General features: G+C 39.4%; 1 protein-coding gene across 9 annotated transcripts in view; it reads left to right on the forward strand.

Annotated features, from left to right (window-relative positions):
* Positions 1–22565, forward strand: part of PHACTR2 (phosphatase and actin regulator 2) — a 293821-nt gene that overhangs the window by 223243 nt on the left and 48013 nt on the right. For 5 of the 9 annotated variants that reach the window (XM_063605498.1, XM_055114175.2, XM_055114177.2 and 2 more), the window contains 4 exons: positions 5116–5653; positions 12077–12276; positions 13879–14035; positions 17146–17201. In XM_063605498.1, the coding sequence (XP_063461568.1) occupies positions 5116–5653; positions 12077–12276; positions 13879–14035; positions 17146–17201 (951 nt within the window). Of the gene's footprint in view, positions 1–255; positions 496–5115; positions 5654–12076; positions 12277–13878; positions 14036–17145; positions 17202–22565 lie in introns of all 9 variants that reach the window. The other 4 variants (XM_034962992.3, XM_003811546.5, XM_055114174.2 and 1 more) reach the window with 1 other exon arrangement.

Genomic DNA, 22565 nt, shown 5'->3' on the forward strand with positions numbered 1-22565 from the left:
CAACCTAATTTCGTCAAAGTAGTTTGTACAACCCGGTTTTATTAAAGGGTGATTCGTGTACCCTGAGAACACTTCTCAGTTTGTCTTTCAGCCTTTGTTTTCACCCTAAACTGTGCTCTGTCTGGTGCAGAACTCCGTGCTGATTCTCAAGTACCAAGCAGCCACACTTTGTGTCACTATCGTCATGTCTTGCTCCTTGTGTTTATATGGTGTGTGTCTGTATCAGTCTGCTTCTGTTCACTTTCTCGTTTATAGAGAACACTGAAAACCACTCTGAAACACCGGCAGCTCCTGCTCTACCTCCTTCTGCTCCTCCTAAGCCTAGATCCAAACCTAAACCCAAAAAATCACCTGTGCCTCCGAAAGGGGCCACTGCTGGGGCCAGCCACAAAGGTGATGAAGTGCCTCCCATTAAAAAAAATACCAAGGCTCCTGGTAAGCAGGCCCCCATCCCTCCACCCAAGCCAACAAGCCGAAACACGACCCGAGAGGCTGGTGAGTATGCCCCCAGTGCCCTGTGGGGTCACTTCTAGGGTGCTTGGCTCTGGGATGGGGCTAATTGTTTCTTCTAGGTGTGATGGGCTTTTGGTGTCTTAGGACATTACACCAGCAGGTTCAGCTTTGACACAAAGAATGCCCAGGAGATTCCTTTGTTGCCCTCTACCAAAGGAAATTCAACCCATTGAATAGTTCACCTCATTAGTTTTTGAGTGAATATACTGGTTTCATCTTGAGTATCCACTATCAGCACCCGTTGAAGGATACTGGGAGTAGTATGCCTGATGAATGACAATGATCTGATATAACATTATTTAGACATTGACTGACCTTCTACCTATATGAGCCTATGGGTGGCTTTTTGGCTTGGATTTTCTTTCAAAATACCTAAGGTTTGCATATAAAAATGTGACAATTATAACTTTGATATATTTGCTGGATGTTAATGTGTTAAATCCTCAGCATCCATAGTCATCTCCCTTCTGATAAATGACAAAGGGTTCATGTCACTTGTTTCAGCTCCACCCCACCACTTTCTACTGCAGTGAAAACTATTTCAGTGGAGTGGGAAGTTACACTCTCAGTGTTCCACACCTCCCCTGTAGACTTGTGTGTTCTAAGGCAAAACATCCTGGTGTCAAGTGGTTATAAGTTACTATTATAAATCACCAGTGGATGTTTGAGTGACCTGCAATAACTTCATGCAATATGTATCCAGCTTTGCTTTACAATCAGATATGCTTGATGCAAAGTGGAAACTCCCATTTTTTTAGTGAAGAGGAAGAAAGATGCCTACCATGTCATTTATCTTTTAAAAGGACATTAATCAGGCCAGGCCCAGTGGCTCACACCTGTAATCCCAGCACTTTGGGAGGCTGATGCGGATCGATCACTTGAGGTCAGGAGTTCGAGACCAACCTGGTCAACGTGGTGAAACCCTGTCTCTGCTAAAAATACAAGAATTAGCCAGGCGTGGTGGCATGCACCTCTAATCCCAGCTACTCAGGAGGCTGAGGCAGGAAAATCGCTTGAACCCAGGAGGCAGAAGTTGCAGTGAGCTGAGATCGCGCCACTGCACTCCAGCCTGGGCGACAGAATGAGACTCCATCTCAAAAAAAAAATCTATTTTCCTTAAAATCAACAGCAACTTTCTAGCAGTTGACTGTCAGGATTTGCCTTGGTGTTGATCTTTTTCCTCTCATAATGTATGACCATAATGCTCAAATTCAGAGAGCGGTTTAGTTGACAGTATAACACATCTCTGAATGCCAAGAGACATCCCTCTCCCTGTGCTCCTCATGTCCCGCCTTTGACCTTTAGTGTCTGGGTCTCTTCTAATAAGCTCTAAACTGAAATTTCCCAGAATGATGTGCCAACAGTGCCCAGTGGCCATCTCCTCAGGGAGCAGCTGTCCTCACCCATCAGTGTCCATTCTTGTTGGGATCTGTGTGTGTTTTCCAGACTTCCTAGAAAACCCTAGAAGCACTGCTTAAAGTGAGGGAGGCACTGATCTTCTTCTTAAAGAACAGCCCCAAACGATCACTCTGTCATTGGGAATTAAGCTCCTGTCTTGCACTAACTTCTCCACTTTCCCATTCTCCACGTGGTAGTGGCTCACTCTGAACTCAGCTTGGACTCTCTTTACTTCCCTCAGAAGAAAGCCAATGATTAACACCAGGACAGGGGACAGCTTTCATAAACAATTTTGAGGTTTTTCCAGATATTTTGCTTGAAGATTTATTTAGGCACTCATGATGTTCCTAAGAGAATAGCACAGTCATTTTATTCATTGTATTGTAAAAGGCCTGACTTTTCCAGAGGCTATCACAGAGAAAACAGGGGTTGCATTTAAGTACACCAACAAGCCCATCATGTAAGAATCGTTTTATCAAATATTGATAATATCCCTTTATGATCCTACTGATATTCCATTTGTAACCATTTAGAACTTTCTGCATAGTAACTTTGTTTTATTTGAATAATATGGACCTTCTGGAAAAGTTTGTTCAAATGCTACTCTTGATGTTCAGCCCAGTGATTTAAGTTGTTAAAACAACCATAAGTTAAGATTCTTTCTCTATTACTAAGTTAGTATAGACCTGTAGCTACCTAGATATCGGTTTTAGAACATTCAGCTTCTTTGCCAGAGAAATCGGGTTAAATCTCTTTGATTTTTGTTTCTCATTGTTACACATTATTAACAACAAAAGTACTTAACTGAGGAGAGGCAACATTTTTTTTTTATCATGCCCTTAATTCAAGGTAACTTAAGCAACATGTTTGATTTCAACAAAGACCTGTTATTTAAGAAGATTCTTTAAGAAAAACTATAATGTGGCTTGAATTTGCACTCTGGGCAGTGAAAAAAAATATATCTTTTTCTTCAAGCCAAACTAAAATTAACTTTTCTGTTAATGATGAAAGAATTTTATTGGCCAGGCATTGTGGCTCACACCTGTAATCCCAGCACTTTGGGAGGCCGAGGCAGGTGGATCACCTGAGGTCAAGAGTTCGAGACCAGTCTGTACAACATGGTGAAACCCCATCTCTACTAAAAATACAAAAATTACCCAGGCGTGGTGGTGGGCACCTGTAATCCCAACTATTTGGGAGACTGAGGCAGGAGAATCACTTGAACCCGGGAGGCAGAGGTTGTAGTGAGCCAAGATTGTGCCACTGCACTCCAGTCTGGGTGACAGAGGGAGACTCTGTCTCAAAAAAAACAAAAAAAAAGAATTTTCTTTAACAAATTATTAGAATTGTTATGTGGAAAGGATTCTGTTTAACTTAGCCAAGAAAATAATTGAACATGGTTAGGCACCGAATCCTTAGCGTCTTTGTTGGGAAAAGTAAATGTAGACTGGACTTAGATTGAAGGAGTGTGCTTAATGAGTTTGACTTCTAGGCTAGGGAAGGTTGTTTTCTATAAAGTAACAGGTCTAGATTTGGGGAAGAAGAATTCTAGTTATGTATATCTTAAACGATAAAGACCCCAAAACCATAGGGGTTCCTTTTAAGCCTGGAACCTGTCACTAAATAAGACTGGCTTCTTTAGTATCAGTCTAATCAGAATAAATGAAGTCTTACATCTCATTGTCTATTCTTTCATTTATTCTTCATCTCTTCACCCTCCCAATTGACTTCAATAAAGTCATAACTGGAGGTAAGTTATAATAACATCTGTATACAGTGTGGATTGGCTTCACAATGCTAACAAGATGTTTTCTAATCGTTCTGCGAAAGATAGTTGAACCCTTCATGAAGAGAAGGAGCATAACAACATTACAACAGAAGAAGCCATTAGGATAAATTTATAGGTCATGAAAGAAAAGAGTATTCTCATAGGAGTTTATTTTATCATCATATATTTACTAAGATGACATAAAGAAAAAAGTAGTTAATCTTTTTGTTTTGAAACTGTTTTGATTGAGGGTGCCCTATCCGGAAGTAGGCAAATATACCGTAGCTATCCTTCGATGAAGACCTTCTTGGAACTTAAGCATTAAGGAAGATCACATTTGCGAAGGTGGAGTCAGAAGACCTGAGAATGATATCCTTTCCATTCACATTATTTAGAACCAGACACGGTGGCTCACACCTGTAATTCTTTGGAGCCACCAAAGCCTCTCACTTTGGGAGGCCGAGATGGGTGAATCCCTTGAGCCCAGGAGTTCAAGACCAGCCTGGGCAACATGACAAAACCCTGTCTCAACAAAAATACATTAAAGTTAGCCAGGCATGGTGGTACACACCTGTAGTCCCAGCTACTCAGGAGGCTAAGGCAGGAGGATCACTTGAGCCCAGGAGGCAGAAGTTATAGTGAACTGATATTGCACCACTGCATTCCAGCCTGGGCGACAGAACAAGACCTTGTCTCAAAAAAAAAAAAAGTTAGGAGCAACCCATGTAAATATGTTTTGTAAACAACAAGTTTTTTTCTGGCCTTTTGATGTTTTGAAGGGAGTGTACCTTTCCTGTGTGGCCATGGGTTTTCCCTTTACCCCATCTCTACTGCAGATGGAAGTAGAGTCCAGCATGGCGAGCTTTCTTCTCTGGAGCTACTGGAAAGCTGGTGTGGATTTTCTCTTTTAGCAGTAAGATGAGTGATTTTGTTTTTGACCCAGAAAGAAGCTGGATATATACCCCAGTCTCTTCTGAATACAGGCCACCACTCTATTCCTAGAAAGACAGCATAGAGCATGTATAATTTATGATGAGCCCAATTGTGTGCTACACCCAGCTAGCGGCTGATGTCTGTCCTTTACGCACCGTAACATTCCTTCTTGAGAGCATACCGGGCTTTTTTCAAGTGACCCATAGACAAGGGGCAGAAGATTCTCCCTTTGGCTGGCTCAGCTAAAGACTAAAGTGAGAGAAGACAGAGGATTCTTGTTCCTCTGAGTTTTGCCGTAAATATCACTTGCTCCTTGCTGGATTGGAGGAAGGGAGGGGCAGAAGACAAGACTATTATCATGATTAGCCTATTTTCTCTTATACATTTATTCAACAAATTTTAAAGGGAACATTTTAAATGTTGTTGACAGTTACACCTTGGTTGCTTTATTTTAAAAAGCATTGTATTCTTCGATTTTTTAATGCAAGATCTCTCTATTGTAGCTGGCTCCTCTCATTCAAAAAAAACAACTGGCTCTAAAGCATCAGGTTCGCCATCCACTTCATCCACCTCATCTCGTCCCAAAGCTTCAAAGGAGACAGTTTCTAGCAAAGCAGGGACAGTGGGGACCACCAAGGGCAAGAAAAAAACTGGCAAGCAGCCAATGACTTCTCGCCTGTCCTCAGACACAACCACTTCTGGCACATCCGACCTTAAAGGAGAGCCTTCAGAGACCAGAGTGGAGAGTTTCAAACTCGAACAGACTGTCCCTGGAGCTGAGGAGCAGAGCACAGGCAAATCCAAGTCCATGGTCCCTCCACCCCCTGTGGCTCCAGCACCTTCTCCTCCGGCCCCCCCTCTCCCTCTTGAGGATCAGTGCATTACTGCCTCAGACACTCCAGTTGTCCTCGTCAGCGTTGGAGCTGACCTGCCCGTCTCTGCCTTAGACCCAAGTCAGCTTCTTTGGGCTGAAGAGCGGACGAACAGAACCACTCTCTACTCAGGCACTGGCTTAAGTGTTAACAGAGAAAATGCAAAATGGTGAGTTGGGGAACAAACCCCCTATTTTATCTGAGAACTAAAGATCACTAATATAGTCTGTTGGAAATGAAGCACCGGGTTTGCTTTCTTATATAATTTAATCTACTGAGTGTTAGGTAGGCATACATGTGATCCAACCATTGCTTTGTCAGAGCCCTGCCCTGGGAATGCCTAGGGCTGCTGGAGAAAATTACATTGGTAGAGCTGACAAATACCACTTGAGATCGATGTTTTCAAGTACACTTAGAACCTGCTTCAGCACTGCTCAGCAGTCCACAGTTCCCTTCTCTTTCCTTTCAGTGCTTATTTTAAATCTTTACTTTACCATTGTGCTTACCCACTCATGTCAGCAAGTTACTGAGCCTTCCCCTTCTCCAAGAACATAAAGAAGATCAGAAGAGAACTCTCAAATTTGAACTCTTTTTTCTCCATCAGTAGAGTTGTCCCCTTTCTTGTTCCTTTAAATTCCCACCCAGCTTAAATGTTATGTCCTCTGTGAAGCCATTCAGTACTTCTAGACAGAATTGGTTATTGTGTCTACTATACTTAACCCTGTGGGACAGAATTAGCCCACAGGGGTTAGCCCACAGAATTAGCCCACAGTATATATAACATGTCTTATATACCTCTGTGTGCCCAGCAACCACTCCAGAGTCTGATATGCCATAGGCACACAAAGGATGCTCATTGAATTGTTGAAAGAAAATAAAAAAGGGATTTAAGATGGTTATAGATAAAGTCAGCCTACTTTAACATTGCAGAAGCAGCATTGAAGATAAGATGACCCTATTGCTAGATTTTGTAGAGTATAATGGAAGATAAAAGATAGTGCTCAAGTAGTCTTAGTTTCATTTAAGAAGGTACCTGAACAAAATGGGCCAAGGAACTCAATGTTACCTCACCCTCATCCAGTTGGTGGGTTAGTTGCTTTACCATCACCCAGTTGCCCAAGCTGGAAACCTGGGGTTCATCCAAGGTTCCTCATTCTCTTTCATTCTTTGCATTTCATCACTCACAAAGTCCTATAAATATTCTACTTACAGGTAAATAAAATATATTAGCCCTGTCCCACGGGTATGAAGGGATGGATGGCTGTCAGAGTATAGTAGACGCAATGATAAATTCTGTCTAGCAAAGGCTTAGAGCTCTTGCATCCTGGCTTTTTGCTCCTGAGTCTAAGAACAAAACCTGTATTCATTGTTCAAATCATGTAAAAGGTTCTCTTTCAAAACAATCTGTCATGTTAGACTTAAAAAAAAAATTATTACATTAATTAGGTTGGTTTTGGTCAAGAAACTAAAATATCAACTTTAATTGCTAATTATAATAACCTTTATTTATTGAATACTCATTTAATGTCAGGAACTAAGCACTGTACATGTATTATCATTTTATTTACACAAGTCTTCCCAAAAGTATCCCTGTTTTATAGATAAGAAAACTGGCACTGAGAGAGCTAAAATAGTTTGCACCAGACTGCCCAGTTGGTGGTGGTGAAGCCAGAATGCATACCCAATTCCATGCTCTGAATGAATAATTTCATGTTTTCCAAAGCAGTGGCTTCTACTTCTACTGCCATTTCTCTTCTGTTAGTTTCTTTGGGTTTTTTTAAGTCATTTTGAGCACCAATATTTGAAGGACAGCCAAGAAAAAATAAATGTCAAATTACAAATTAATTTATTTTCTTTGTTTGACATTTTAATAAAAGATATGGGAAAAGAAGATTTATTGAAATGAACAGTTATGGTGTCTTTCTTAGGACACCATTTTTCTTAGCACCATTTTGTGCTGCTGTAATAGAGTACCTGAGACTGGGTAATTTATAATGATTAGAATATTGGCTTACAGTCCTAGGGGCTGAGAAGTCCAAGATCAAGGCAGCAGCATTTGGCAAGGATCTTCTTTCCATGTCATCACATGGTGGAAGGTGGAAGGGCAGAGAGCACAACAGAGTGAACCTACCCCTGTGAGCCCTTTTGAAAATGGCATTAATCTATTCACGAGGGCAGAGCCTTCATGACTTAAACACCTCCCACTAGGCGCTACCTCTCAACACTTTCACACTGAGGATGAAGGTTTTTGTTTTGTTTTGTTTTGTTTTTTTGAGACAGAATCTTGCTCTGTCACCCAGGCTGGAGTACAGTGGCATGATCTCGGCTCACCTCAACCTCTGCCTCCCAGGTTCAAGCAATTCTCCTGCCTCAGCCTCCCCAGTAGCTGGGACTAGGCGCCTGCCACCACGCCTGGCTAATTTTTGTATTTTTAGTAGAGATGGGGTTTCACCATATAGGCCAAGCTGGTCTTGAACTCTTGACCTTGTGATCCGCCTGCCTCAGCCTTCCAAAGTGCTGGGACTACAGGCGTGAGCCACCATACCCAGCTGGGATTAAATTTTAACCCATGAATTCTGAGGGACACATTCAAACCCTAGCAGCATTCTTAATACTTCCAGCACACAGCAAATGTCTTCATTTAACTATAGTGAGTATTTTCCAACATTGCGATCACTTCCAACCATTACAACTGAACATTCATTCTTACAGCATATATTTTTTGATTGCCTTTTCTGTGCTGGGCAATGTACTAAGCACCAAGGATACAAAAGTGAGCAAGGCAATATAGTTAAGACTAGCTTTTACCAAAATATTGTCTGATGTGCCCAGGAAGTATAATGTTTAAGGTAACATCTGAATTTTGGGAACTAGATTGGGTATATGGGATTATTGTTCAATATACTAAAGAATAAGGTGCAACATGTAAAGTGCTTCCTGATATAGTCTTAAACACTCAGAGAGCTCATATCCAAAGGTGGCCTGACTCTATCCCGTTCATTTCCACAAATATTTAAGGAGTGCATTTTATTGTGCTAAGCAACACACAACATACTAAGGGCTTAATATCAGTCTTCATCTCAAGTATATGAAGAACTGTCAGACCAAAGAGGTAAGCATCTGTTCTTCATTCCTACTGGGACTATAATCAGAGGGAGTGAGCTTAGTACATCATTAGCCATTGAGGCTATTTATAATAGATATTCCTGTCCATCAAGGTAGTTATAATGCTTTCCTAGAAGAGGCCATAGGGATTTTCTTCTCTGTATGTTCTTCAAAATTTAAATTTCAGTTCATCCTACAGGGATGGTTTGTGTTTGCTCTTGAATTAATGAACCTGGAGTAAGTAGTCTCTCAAATTTCCTTCCAAATTCCTTCTGCCTTTTTCAAGTGGATATTTGGATTAGAATATCTGGCTCTTAGTCACTTGCTTTACTTAGAACTTTCCTTCTGAGTTATGTTTCATCAACTAATGTGTGAAAATCTTGTCATTTTATGAAGAGACTTCTGTTTGGAATACAAATATCAAAACTTTCAAGAAGACAAGTGGCTATGTATAAAAATACCTACCTCTCTTCCCATATGGCAGGGTACTAATTATTTGGTAGGCTTCCATTCATGGGCAGCTTCATCAGTAACACATATGTGTGATACAATATAAGGTGAAAACTAATAAGCCCATTTGGAGGCCATATCCAAAAGGCTACTTTGTACAGTTCATTTTCACAAACATGTATAGAATGCACTATATTGTCCAGTGTGCCCAGGAACCCGAGGGGGAAAAATGAGGGGTAAGTCATGAGTTGATTAATACAAATTTGGAATATATTTAACATCAGATATAGTTTATAACATAACTCATTAAGTGTAAAATATAATAGTATAATAAATGTAAAATTTAATAGGTAGACCAAGAGTCTTCAGTCTGGATTCTAGACAAGACTTGCTACCTTGGTTAGGCAACTCACTCATGGTCTTCTTTGATTCCATGAACTATAAGTTATCTGCCCTCCTTATACAATAGAATACTTGTAAATTGTAGATGTATGCTGGACTCTTTGAAAACCATGAAACAAAATACAAATAGTAAGATTAGAATAATAATCAATATGATAATTAATTAGTGAACAATGACACCAACAAATAAAGGACTCATCTCTCAAATTTGTTCTGTTATTCAGAACATATTATTAATTGGCATGTATTTTAAACGTGCTGTGATCACCCATAATGGCAGCCAATTCAAACAAGAATGGCTTCCAGTGGCAATCAACTAAAAACCCAGACTGTGGAAAATTTTTCCTATAAAAATAGATCTTCTCTTATTTAAGATGAGATTTCACACCGTGGAAAACAGTATGGTGGTTCTTCAAAAAATTAAACATAGAATTACCATGTGATCCAGCAATTCTACTTCCATGTATATAGCCAAAATAATTGAAAGCAGGCACTTGAATTTGTACACCAGTGCTCAAAGCAGTATTATTCACAATAGCCAAAAGGTGAAAACACACAAATGTGTATTGACTGGTGAATGGATAAACAAAATGTGTTATATACATAGAGTGGAATATCATTCAGCCTTAAAAAGGAAGCAGATTCTCACACATGCTACGACATGAATGAAGGAACCTTGAAGACATTATGCTAAGTGAAGTATGTCACATACAAAAAGACAGACATTGTATAATTTCTCTTAGAGAAGGTGCTTAGAATAGTCAAATTATAGAGACAAAAAGTAGAATGGTAGTTGCCAATGGCTGGGATATAATGGTTATGGGGAGTTGTTGAATGGGTAGAGTTTCAATTTGGGAAGATGAAAAAGTTCTGAAGATGGTTGGTGGTGGTAGTTACACAGTAATGTGAATGTGTCTAATGCCAGTGAACTGTACACTTAAAAATGGTTAAAATGGCAAATTTTATGTTATGTATATTTTACACAATAAAAATGAGATTTCCTATTTCCCTGTTTGAGAATGAGAATATAGTCTGTTGGGTTTTTCTGATAAGTGAGAAACAAAATTTTGACAGTGATCACTCAGGTTTATAACTACAAAGTAGGGTTTTAAATACCTCATATTCTGATAAAGTTTATCTGTGTTTATTGCTGGAAGAACTTTTTACCAGAAAGCAATTTGGGGGATCTTTGTGTCTTAAAATGAAGATTACGTTATTTTTGATGTGATGTTTTTATGTAAATTACTATGTATTTTTTAGTCTAGTCTTTGAAAATTGGCAATCTTTGTACATTAATAGTAACTCTTTAAATCATAGACTTTTACTAGGCTAAATAATAGAAAATTATTGCATCCTTGCATATCACCTTTTTTCTTTCTTTTTTTTTTTTTTTTTTTTTTTGAGATGGAGTCTCGCTCTGTCACCCAGGCTAGAGTCATATTACCTTTTTTCTAAGAAGTGTATTTAACTTGCACATTGTCTGTTATGTTACAAGAGGCAGTTTTAAAAATGAAAACACACATAGGATAAATGAGTTTTTACTATTTACATATTGGGATAAAAGCAGGATTAATTCATATATGTATTTTACATATATATATATATATATATATGCTTTTTTTTATTTTTTTGAGACAGGGTCTCACTCTGTTACCCAGGCTGGAGTACAGTGGTGCTAGCATGGCTCACTGCAGTCTTGATTTCCCAGGCTCAAGCAATCCTTCCCAGGCTCAAGCTGGGACTACAGGCAAGCGCCACCATGCCCAGCTAATTTTTTATTATTTTATTTTATTTTATTTTATTTATGTATTTATTTAATTTATTTATTTTTGAGACGGAGTTTTGCTCTTGTTGCCCAGGCTGGAGTGCAATGGCGTGATCTTGGCTCACTGCAACCTCCACCTCCCGGGTTCAAGCGATTCTCCTGCCTCAGCCTCCCGAGTAGTTGGGACTACAGGTGCCGGCCACCTCTCCTGGCTAATATTTTGTATTTTTAGTGGAGACAAGGTCCCCTATGTTGCCCAGGCTGGTCTTGAACTCCTAGGCTCAAGTGATTCTCCCACTTCAGCCTTCCAAAGTGCTGGAGTTACAGGTGTGAGCCACCGAACCCAGCCATATATTAATGAAAGAAGATGTACTTTTCTATGTCATTACCTTCTGGGTGCTGTGATGCAAAACAATGAGTCTCACTTTTCCAGGAACTTGTGAGATTGAGAAGGCAGAGAAGCAATGGGTGGTCAAGATGTAGTATGCTAAGCACTCTAGCGGGATTGTCTTCAGGTCCCCATGGGACAGACGTGGGGGCAAGGAATTAAACTGAAGGTCCATGAAAGCTTCCTGAAGGAGCTGAGGCTGTAGCTGACACTTGAAGGAAAAAATAATTTGCAAAATGTAGTTTTACCCTATTTGTTTGCTAAATGTATCAGATACCAAGCCTTTGCATTTTACAGATGAAAAATGTAAAACCTTGAGAATTAAGGTTTCATTTCAGTGACTTTAGCCTGGCCTATGTCAAGTGTCTGCTTTCCCCAGCCTGAAGGAAGACCATGAAACTAGAGCTCTTTTTCTTAGTGTCGGTGCCGCCAAGGGTTGCTCTGAGCTTCACATCACTCCCATGCTTTTCTGCCTTTAACAGTTTCACAACCAAAGAGGAGCTGGGGAAGACAGTGCCTCAGCTACTGACTCCTGGGCTGATGGGCGAATCTTCAGAATCCTTTAGTGCCTCAGAAGATGAAGGCCACAGGGAATACCAAGCCAACGACTCTGACTCGGACGGGCCTATCTTGTACACCGATGATGAGGATGAAGACGAAGATGAGGATGGCAGTGGAGAAAGTAAGACTGTTTTCAAGAGGCAGGGAGGAGCGTGGGTGATAAGCAGAAGCAGCTGCAGTTTATAAAGAATAAAAGCCTCATTAGGAACCAGACATCTGATGTTTTCTTTCCCCTCAGCCTCCTTTCTCAAATTAGAAATGTGTATATCCTAAAGTTTAGCTTTTGATGGGAGGCCTTTCCAGAAGATGATGTCACATGGCTGGATCTGGCCTTTGTCGATGAGCTAGATGAGCTAGATGTGCTAGATGTGCATATTAGTATTTGTGCTGAGAATCAAAGCTTTCTAATAACAGAGACCTTTCTCACTATGACCAAAGAGAGCCCTTCCACTCTGGGCCTGTTGTTGAAGAAAGAAAGTCAGTGCAGATTCATAGGCTTACTCATTGGAGGTGTTTGAAATTTTCACTCACTTTTGTACTGGGGTTTATAGAAAGGGGAAGGAGGAATGAGTCAAGAATGCCAAATACCTCATTAGCATTAAGAGGCTGGGCACGGTGGCTCATGTCTAATTTTGGGAGGCTAACGTGGGTGAATCCCTTGAGGTCAGGAGTTCGAGACTAGCCTAGCCAACATGGCGAAGCCCTATCTTTACTAAAAATACAAAATCCAGATGGGCATGCTAGCGCACGCCTGTAATTCCGGCTGCTCGGGAGGCTGAGGCAGGAGAATCGCTTGAACCCAGGAGGCAGAAGTTGCACTGAGCTGAGATCGCGCCACTGCACTCCAGCCTGGGAGACAGAGCGAGACTCCATCTCAAAAAATAATAATAGAAAGAATGCTAAATACCTTGCTAGCATTAAAAAAAATCATACTTCCACAATAAGTAAGATAGTAGGCCTTCTAGGAAATAATAATATCATTTATGTATTAAAAATAATGGCAAAAACCACAATTACTTTTGCATCAACCTAATATAACTTAGAGATATGGAAAGTGCTTTTATTTTTTTTTAACTTTGTGCTGGATAACATGGGAGGGATTCACTGTGGGACTGAATTTGTAGATTATGGCAAGTTATTACTATATTAGTGATTAAATGGCACTTTTTCAAATCCCTTTTAATTTGCATGGAGCAAAAAAAAAAAAAAACCATTATCATCCATGTGGTGTTACTTATGATTTGTTGAAATTTTCAGGATTCTGGGGTAATTAAGAGTTAAACATTGGTAGACTCTGCCAGGATGGCGTCTGAGTAGAGGAAAGGAGGAGACAAGGATTAACTGTACAGAATAAAAGCAAAAGAACTAAGTTTTTTAAACTTGAAAAAGAAACAGAATTGTGCAATCATTCATTTCTATGATCCACTCTCTCAGCAAAATAAACTGCAGCTATCACTTTCCAAACGATGAAGTGATACTTCTAAGTTTTTTCATGGTGTCCCAATATTTTTCAGAACATTAAAAAGAAATAGCGCTTCAGTCCTCTCAAAATGAACTGCATCCAACTCAAAGTCTTTTTTTCCTTAGGTTAATTAAGATTCTCCTCCTGCATGAGGAGAAAGAATTTGGTCTGGGCTCTATTTAAAGTCCATGCCATGTGTAACCTGAGTGCCACTGGCTAAAAGCCTCTCTCTCTGCATTTCTGCTCTTTTTCAATCCTCAGGTGCTTTGGCAAGTAAAATACGCCGGAGGGATACTCTTGCTATCAAACTTGGCAACAGACCATCTAAGAAAGAACTAGAGGACAAAAACATCTTGCAGCGTACATCTGAAGAAGAGAGGCAGGAAATCCGACAACAAATTGGAACCAAGTTAGTCAGGTAATTGCTAACATTTTAGGACAGTACTGACTAATTTGTATTTTTCTCCTTCCCAAAGCTTCCTACCTAACTGGGGTCATTGTGAATTCCTTATGTACAGATACATCTGGCCTACTGGGTCTTTTAAAGTTGGTCTTGCATGATGAACCACTCGAAGAACCTGTCCTTTGGCCCAGCTAGCCAGTGGCTTTGAGGTCACCAAAGCCTATTCCAGGAGTCAAAAACTTTTTTTTTAAAGACCAGTTGGCAAACATTTCAGGCTTTGCTAGCCAGACAGTCTCTGTTGCAGCTACTCAACTGCACTGCTGTAGCATAAAAGCAGCCATAAATAATAGATAAACAAATGAGTGTGGCCATGTTCCAATAAAACTTTATTTATTCATAAAGCTGGATTTGGCCTGCAGATCACAGTTTGCTCAACAATCCTGGCCTAATTTATAGACTCACTAGCATTCCTGGGAATGCCATGAGGTTCTGCCCTGTGGACTGTGAGACTGCAGAAATATTTGCCTTCAGTGGTCTGCCTCCATCCAAGTCAGGTAGCCTTAACCCTCATATCTGAACATCCCTCTTCCAACTTCAAGTAAATGGATCATCTGACATCTCTTCCTGCCTCCAACCCTTGTATAGGATTTTTGCTTTTGCCACTGGTGACTTTACAAGTCCCTTTAACTGGCAGTTTTAATAGAAGTGAGCATTCATGCCAGAGGTCTTATTTTTGATGATCAGTTTAAGCACATGTAAGAATTAGTTGTTCTGCTGACTTGTCTTACTCTGCATACACAACGGGGTGCATAACTGGGAGAAAGGAACTGTCTAGAATCCCAGAGCAGGATTTGGAGGTGGGGGGATAATTGCTGTCCTTGCTTGGAAGTGGTATAACTGGAGGCAGGATTGGCATGGAGGCTGCTGACCATTTCTCCAGAGGAAGAGTAACCCCTAAGGCACCTCCTTACAGCTGAGTTGTGCAGAAAGGTGTCAGAGACAGCAGCTGTGGCATCTATCTGAAGGAAAAGCACAGCCTACCAGGGAACCTCGGGGGAGGCTTAGAGGGTCTCTCTGTTCTGTAAACCCTCTTGCGACTCTGGAAGAAATTTGGGAATGTTTACCAGTGGTCTCTCTCGCTCTCGTCTTCTTAATTCAGCCCTAACCTGTGACCATTTCTGGCTTCGGGAAAAAGCCAGCAGAAGCAAGAGGGACTAACGTGATTAATGGTATCGAGCTGGAAAAACCTACAATTCTAAACTTGCCATCTTACCAAGGAAAAACAAGGGGCCTCTCTGAGGCCCAGAGAGATTAAGGAAATGTCTCAAGGACAGACATGCAGTTACTGAGTAGCAGAACCAGAATTAGAATTTCGCTCCTGGGCTCTCTGCCCAATTTTCTTTTGTATACTGTCTCCTGTTTTGTACTTTCTACTCTATGTAAGAGAGTATATGCTTCTAGCTTTTCTGATTGTTTTATTACTCTTGTTTATGTTTTACCATGAAGAAGAATGTAAATCATTGAATAATATTTGCATAAAATAATAATAGTGTTATCATAGTAAGGAGTAAAAAAGTGTGAAGTATCATATACCCACCTCAATAAATGTCAAAGTAGCAGTAAAGAAAATTTTGTAAGTTTTTGTTAAAATCCTAAACAAACGAGGAGTGGTAATCCCAGCACTTTGGGAGGCCAAGGCAGGCAGATCACCTGAGGTCAGGAGTTTGAGACCGGGCTGGCCAACATGGTGAAATACCGTTTCTACTAAAAATACAAATATTAGCCAGCCATGATGACTGGCACCTGTAATCCCAGCTACTCAGGAGGCTGAGGCAGTAATTTGGGAGGCGGAGGTTGCAGTGAGCCGAGATTGTACCACTGCACACCAGCCTGGGCAACAGAGTGAGACTCCATCTCAAAAAAAATTTAAAAATAAATTTAAAAAATATATACTAAATATCTTACTATAGGGAGAAACCCTAAAGTCATTTTCTTTAAAAATAGAAGCAAAGAAAAATTCCTTAACCTTACTGTGCTAAAAGTCTGGTCACAATTATTTGTGGTGAAGAAAAGGTATAAATTGTAGGAAAGATATACTGTTATTATACATGGTTGTATACCTAGAAAGCTCTAAAAACTGACTCCAGATTGCTATATATAATAATTTCAGCAGGTTTGCTTGATGTAAGATTAACCTATAAAAATCAACATTATGTTTATATAACATTGATACATAGAAGAAAATACAATGAAAAAGGGAGATTGCATTCACGGCATAGCAACAACCAGATTTTAAATACTTAACTATTCACAGGCAGAAGTCCGTAGTCAGGTACCTAGCTAACATCCAGGCCGATCTGTTGCTAGAAGGAAAGGAGACTGTGTAATGGGGGTCAGTGAGCAGCCTCAGCCATGATCTGTAGGCCCACACATACCTGGTTTGAACCACTGCAGTTTTTGGTCTCTGCTACAGCTTAGCTTATAGTCTAATTAATATATAGCTCATTAGGGTCTAAAATAGGATGCTGTGCCTGGCCGGGTAATCTTAATATTACTGTCACATGACACTCCCAAGGTAGGTGAGCAATCCAGTATGGTGGGAGCATGGCTCCTTGAAGTCTGCCTGGCAGCCCCATTCCTTCTGTCTTGCTGCTCTCCCATACCCTAGATGGTCTCAGCTGCATGATCAAAGCTGGCTCACACCATCATGCTGAAGTTCTAGCCTGTGGAAAAAGGAAAGAGAAAGAAGGGAACATGCACCCAGGCATTTTAGGGATGAGAAGGGGAAGTAACAAACATCATTCTGCTCACATCCCATTGCAGAAACTCAGTCACAGCACGATATCTGGCTTCTAGGGAGGCAGAAGTCTGTAGTCAGGTACCTAGCTAACATCCAGGCCGCTCTGTTGCTAAAAGGAAAGGAGACTGTGTAATGGGGGTCGGTGAGCAGCCTCAGCCATGATCTGTAGTCTCCAAACTAATGGGAAGGAGACTTTTATTTTGCAGCTTTAAAAATGGATTTTTATTTCTCAAAACATGAAAAATAGAGCTTTGTTGTTTTATTCTGAGTCTCCTACTAGGGTACCTTGTTTTTAACCTGTAATATATCCTTTTTGTCATCATAGGAGGCTGAGCCAGAGGCCCACAACTGAAGAATTAGAGCAAAGAAACATCCTAAAACGTGAGTATTCTATACTATAGAATGATTCCTTGTGTAAGCATTAACAAGCTGCCTCTACAGTTGATCGATTTATCAGTAAGAAACCATCATATATTCATTTACTCAAGACGGACTGAAATAGTCCATTTATGTCACATTTATATGTAATTGTTTATATATTTTTTTAATTTCTTGAATTTGATATTTGATTTTATGGCTTTGAGCCTTATACCCGCCTCTAGACCAGAGTCATGGTCATGACAATTGTGTTTAAGAAAGATGAAATATATTCCATGTATTCTTTCACCCAAATATTAAATAGTAAAAGAATGCTCTAGTCTTCTCGCAAATAAATGTCAAAGAAAAGGCCAAAAGAATCCACAAGGAAACAAATCAAACATTCCTATATTATTATTAATAATACAGTTTGTTGCTAGTTTAACAAATGGCTCAATTCAAAACGAAATTTTCAATCCATTGCATTTTCCTATGTTATGATAACTCGGCTTCCTTCTTGAGTTGTTTATAATTTCTCAGCACTAAAACGTTCTCCATTCATTTTCCTACTTTATTTTCCCATTCTGTTTTTCCCTCTATTCTCTTTGACTTTAGTTTTTACTCATCCCTGCAGTAGTATTTATTGGAGTTAGTATGTTAGAGCTATAAAGCTAATAGAAATACAGTTTGTCATGCTATTGTGTGTCAGTGTGGACAGGCACTGCAGTGAGTTAAGAAACGGATATTTTTAAATTGAGCCTAGCTGTAGTTTTATATATTGTTAACCCAGTTTCAAAAGATCTTTTTATTGTATGAAATATCAAAGAACAGGGATGGGTAAAACTCCGGCTAGTACTGCAATGGTAGTGACCCATGGTGTGGGGGAAATCCTTGTCAGCCAGGCTTTTCGAGTTCTCTTGGCCTGCTAGAAGACCCCTCTTCTCCAATCTAAGATACTTTCTTTCCTTTAGGGAAGAAAGATTTTAGTAGCCTATTGTATTACAGTTGTTAGTACGAAATCAATTCAACAATGAAAATGAACTACCATCCAGTGAGAGGAACTACCATCCACCCAGTCTATGGGATCACTTTCTTTGGAATGCTTTTTTCTGGCTTTTTTTTTTTTTAACACAACTAGAATACAGCTCCAGGAAGGACTTAAGTGGCTACTAATGTTTAGAAGAGCCAATTTGGAGGAGGAAAAATTCACGTCTAGAAAAGAAGGAAAATTTTGTGTTTTTGCCTTGCTGAGGAAGAGTAGAAGCAGCATCTCATTTTGACACAAAACAAACCAAAAAGGTTCATTGCTTTTCATGATAGGTTCCTGGGAAATGCTTGTTGAATTAAGTTTTAAGCATGCTCAAATGCAGACCCTACGCTCCTAAAAAACACAGAGATTATGTCTTACTGGATGCCTGATCCAATACCTAGAAGAAAAAGGGAAGAGCACATTTTGGGTAATTCTTTCTTGATCCTGTGAGATAAATAGTGCCAAACCACAATGGAGTTTGGTTATCTGAGGAACTGTTTCATAGATCTAGAAACTTATTGCGTGTTGATCTTAAGTGCTGCATTGGCCTTTATATCCCATTTTCCTGGAGGTTTGGGAAAGAGTGAGACACTTCAGATTTGACTCCAGCCCTTTTTTTCCTTCCTTCTAAGTTCACCTAAGCATATTTATTTCTGGAAACAGAGGCATATTTCCAGCCTGGAGAGGCTGATAACTGGCTTATGATTTCCTGACCCACTATTGTACAGCCAAGGGAGGCAGAAGAAAACTGGGAGAGGTCATCTTTCCCTGAGCAGTCACGGGAAACTGAATGGCCTAACTTACAAACACTCTACTCAGCCCGTTTGTGTCTTGGTTCTTCCACATAGATTGCTCTTGTTCGTTTGTTTGTATGTTTCATCTCCAGCTTTTGTTCAAGAACAGTAGAAAAGTATGTGATACAGTGTGGTTTTTAAGGACGTTTACTTTAACTAGGTCATCTTTTTTTTTTTTTTCTGAGACAGAGCCTTGCTCTGTTGCCCAGGCTGGAGGGCAGTGGCACTATCTCGGCTCACTGCAACCCCGCCTCCTGGGTTCAAGTGATTTTCCTGCCTCAGTCGCCCCGAGTAGTTTGGACTACAGGTGCGCATCACCATGCCTGGCTAATTTTTGTATTTTTAGTAGAGGCGGAGTTTTGCTATGTTGGCCAGGCTGGTCTCGAACTCCTGACTTCGTGATTCGCCCGCCTTGGCCTCCCAAAGTGCTGGGATTGCGGGTGTAAGCCACCGTGCCAGGCCGTAACTAGGGCATATTTTCTGGCAAACTAGAAAACTAATTCACAGAATAAAACATTCAACAATTTTTAGAGCCCATCACTAGTTCAATAAACATGAGTCAGATGCCAATAAATGTCATTAGTTTTCATTGGTGACCACAGGACAAATTATATTTCTTAGTGTCAATTCACCATGCCAGTCCTTACTTGATGTCTTTCCTAATTATTTTGGTGATACTAGAGCTTTTTAAAAAGACATATTACATATATGTATTTATATTGTATTATATTATATTATATTTATTCATTTTAGAACCAGTTCCTAAAAACTGATAAAATAGAAAGCAACTTTTGGTACTTAAAAGGTCAACTTTTGCTAATCAAGAAAGGTGATGTATTTAGCTGAGAATGTAATTCTAGCCATGTCTTCTGTAGAGAAAAATGAATTAGGCCTTTGAGTTCTGCATATATTTTTCCCCAACATTTTATTATGAAAATTTTTAAACATGAAGAAAAGTTGGAGGAATTTTACAGTAAATCCGCATATATCTACCATCTATAGTCTGTCATTAACATCTTGCTTTATGACATATCTATGCATCTGTTGATCCAGCTTTTTTTAATGCACTTTAAGTTTATGTGTGTTTTTTCATTTGCTAAAAACACCCATATGAGGCCAGGTAAGGTGGCTTATGCCTGTAATCCCAAAGCCTTGTGAGGCCAAGGCAGGAGAATTGCTTGATGCCAGGAGTTTGAGACCAGCCTGGGCAATATAGTGAGATCTCATCTCCACCAAAAATTGAAAAAACAAAACATCTACATGGAAACATGTAAAAAGCAGAAAGAAAAACAAATCCACAAAAAAAATTTGGCTTTTTGAACCCATTTTATCTGAATTAACAACTCAAGAAGATAATACTCCAATTGCTGGTATTTTTATACTTTTCTTTCTTCTTTTAGCTCATCCACAAAATTCTCTGGGTAACATTGCTCTCTAGGCGGGTTTCCTGTGGTGCTTGCTGCTGTTTAACCACATGTATTATTTGTTTATTTATCGGAAATGCTTCTTGCGGGTCGTCCGAAATGTTCGCCCCTCTCTGCTCTGATGAGAGTCACTGAGAGCAAGATTTGTCAATGAACCACGTCACTTCCTTCATGCATATCCCACCAGCCTGTTTAAATTGACCAGAAAGATTTGCATCCTACTTTATAATTAGTCCTCTAGTGAATCAAAAAATGAAGGAAGCATACAAAAAACTTGGTGTATTTTCAAATACTGAGTTTAAGGTTTAAACTTGACTCTATGAGAGATTTTACAATGACTGTTTAATAAGATTCAGAGAAGCTGTCATGGTAGCTCATGCTGGTAATCCCAGCTACTTGGGATGCTGAGGCGGGAGGATCACTTGAGTCCTGGAGATCAAGACAAGCTTGGGCAACATAGGGACAGCCCATCTCTACAAGATGAAAGTAAAGATTCAGGGGAACAGTCATGTTGGCTTCCCTCTACCTCTCACCCTCGTCCTCTAACTTCACCAAAAGTACAATTTTGAACATGGAAAACTTAAAGAAATCAGTTTCTGATGTCAAAAATGAATTCAATTCCCTAACTGCATTTGGCCCTTCTCTTTTTAGACATCACTGTTACCTGGTAGCACTAGCTGAACAATATGCTTAATAAGGCAAAACTTTCCAATATTACCTTCAAGGAAATGTCATTTTTACGTATTTAATGAAGACTGGAGCATTTGTTAGCTTTGGGATGTATTATATCCAATTTTTTAATCTTTGAAAAGTACCTTAAAAATATAGCATAAATACTGTATAGGAAGAATTGACAAAAATGTTCTCAGAATTATATTTTTCTTTTTATTAATAATGTCATCAATATCACTAACAATATCATCACTTTTTATCAGCAATATCAACAATGTTATTTTCACTATCGTGTCACCTTGTAAAGCTCTGGTTTAAATCACAAGAACCACAGTGTGGCATTTGTTTATTATGTATTTTGACAATCCACAAGCTTTATCCAACTCATATGAGGTAATTCTTTGAACCTAAGTATGCATTTTTAAGGATATGAAAGGATATATATTTTGTGAAGAAATTAAAAACCTAGAGTACTTTCATAGGAAGAAATTTAAATTATAACCAAATTTATTTGACTGGCACCAAATGAAAGGGTATTAACCCATTGTTTCTTGTCTTGTGGATGATTACAGTTTATGTCCACTCTTTGTCTAATCACCTTCTTTCTTATGCATTAAAGTTATTATTTCAGAAGAACATAGAAACTTTTCCCTGTTCAGAGAAGGAAAACTGATAGAGAATTTAGCCTGTTCAACTAACAAATACAGGTGTTGCAAATATTGAATACTGATATGTTATTCACAGTAAAAATAGTCTTAGTTGTAAGAAGTCTATTTGAATTATAAAATAAATATATTTCATACCTGTCATGGATTTAAAAAAATTTTTTTTAATTGAACCCGGGAAGCAGAGGTTGCGGTGAGCCAAGATCGCGCCACTGCACTCTAGCCTGGGTGACAGAGCGAGACTCCGTTTCAAAAAATAAAATAAAAATAAAAATAAATAAACAAATAGAAGAAGTTTTCCTTTTTCAACCTTTTGGTTAAGTCTTTATACAGTGTTATTTTCCTTCAAAAGAGTTCATAATAGCACTTTCTAAAACATAATCTTTCATAAGCATCGGTATCCAAGAAGCAAAATGTATGCTCACTGATCAAACAGATGATCAGCTAAAGGAAGCAACAGAGAGAAGTTCCTCAAGTAAGCAACAACCAGCAAAACCTGAAGGGGTGTTTATTTCTTTAAAAATTTTGGACATTTTTCTTTAAATCCCATCTGTTGGGCAGCATAAAATCGTACTACTTGGTGAATCACTAGAGAACGAGAAGACTTTGGAAAGGCAAAGTCACAAGAAAATAAATAATTTCCACCCAGAGTACATCATAACCTCATTTAGAACATTCTGGTTTGAAAGCAAAGTCCAAGGAAATGATTACATTCTGCTTCTATGGAAACCAAGGAAGACAAATCAAATATTTTGGTTGGATTTGAGTGGAAATCAGCAGCTCAGACATGCATCGGATGGTTC

Source organism: Pan paniscus, chromosome 5 (genome assembly GCF_029289425.2).
Source record: "Pan paniscus chromosome 5, NHGRI_mPanPan1-v2.0_pri, whole genome shotgun sequence".
NCBI classification, from domain to species: Eukaryota; Metazoa; Chordata; class Mammalia; order Primates; family Hominidae; genus Pan; species Pan paniscus.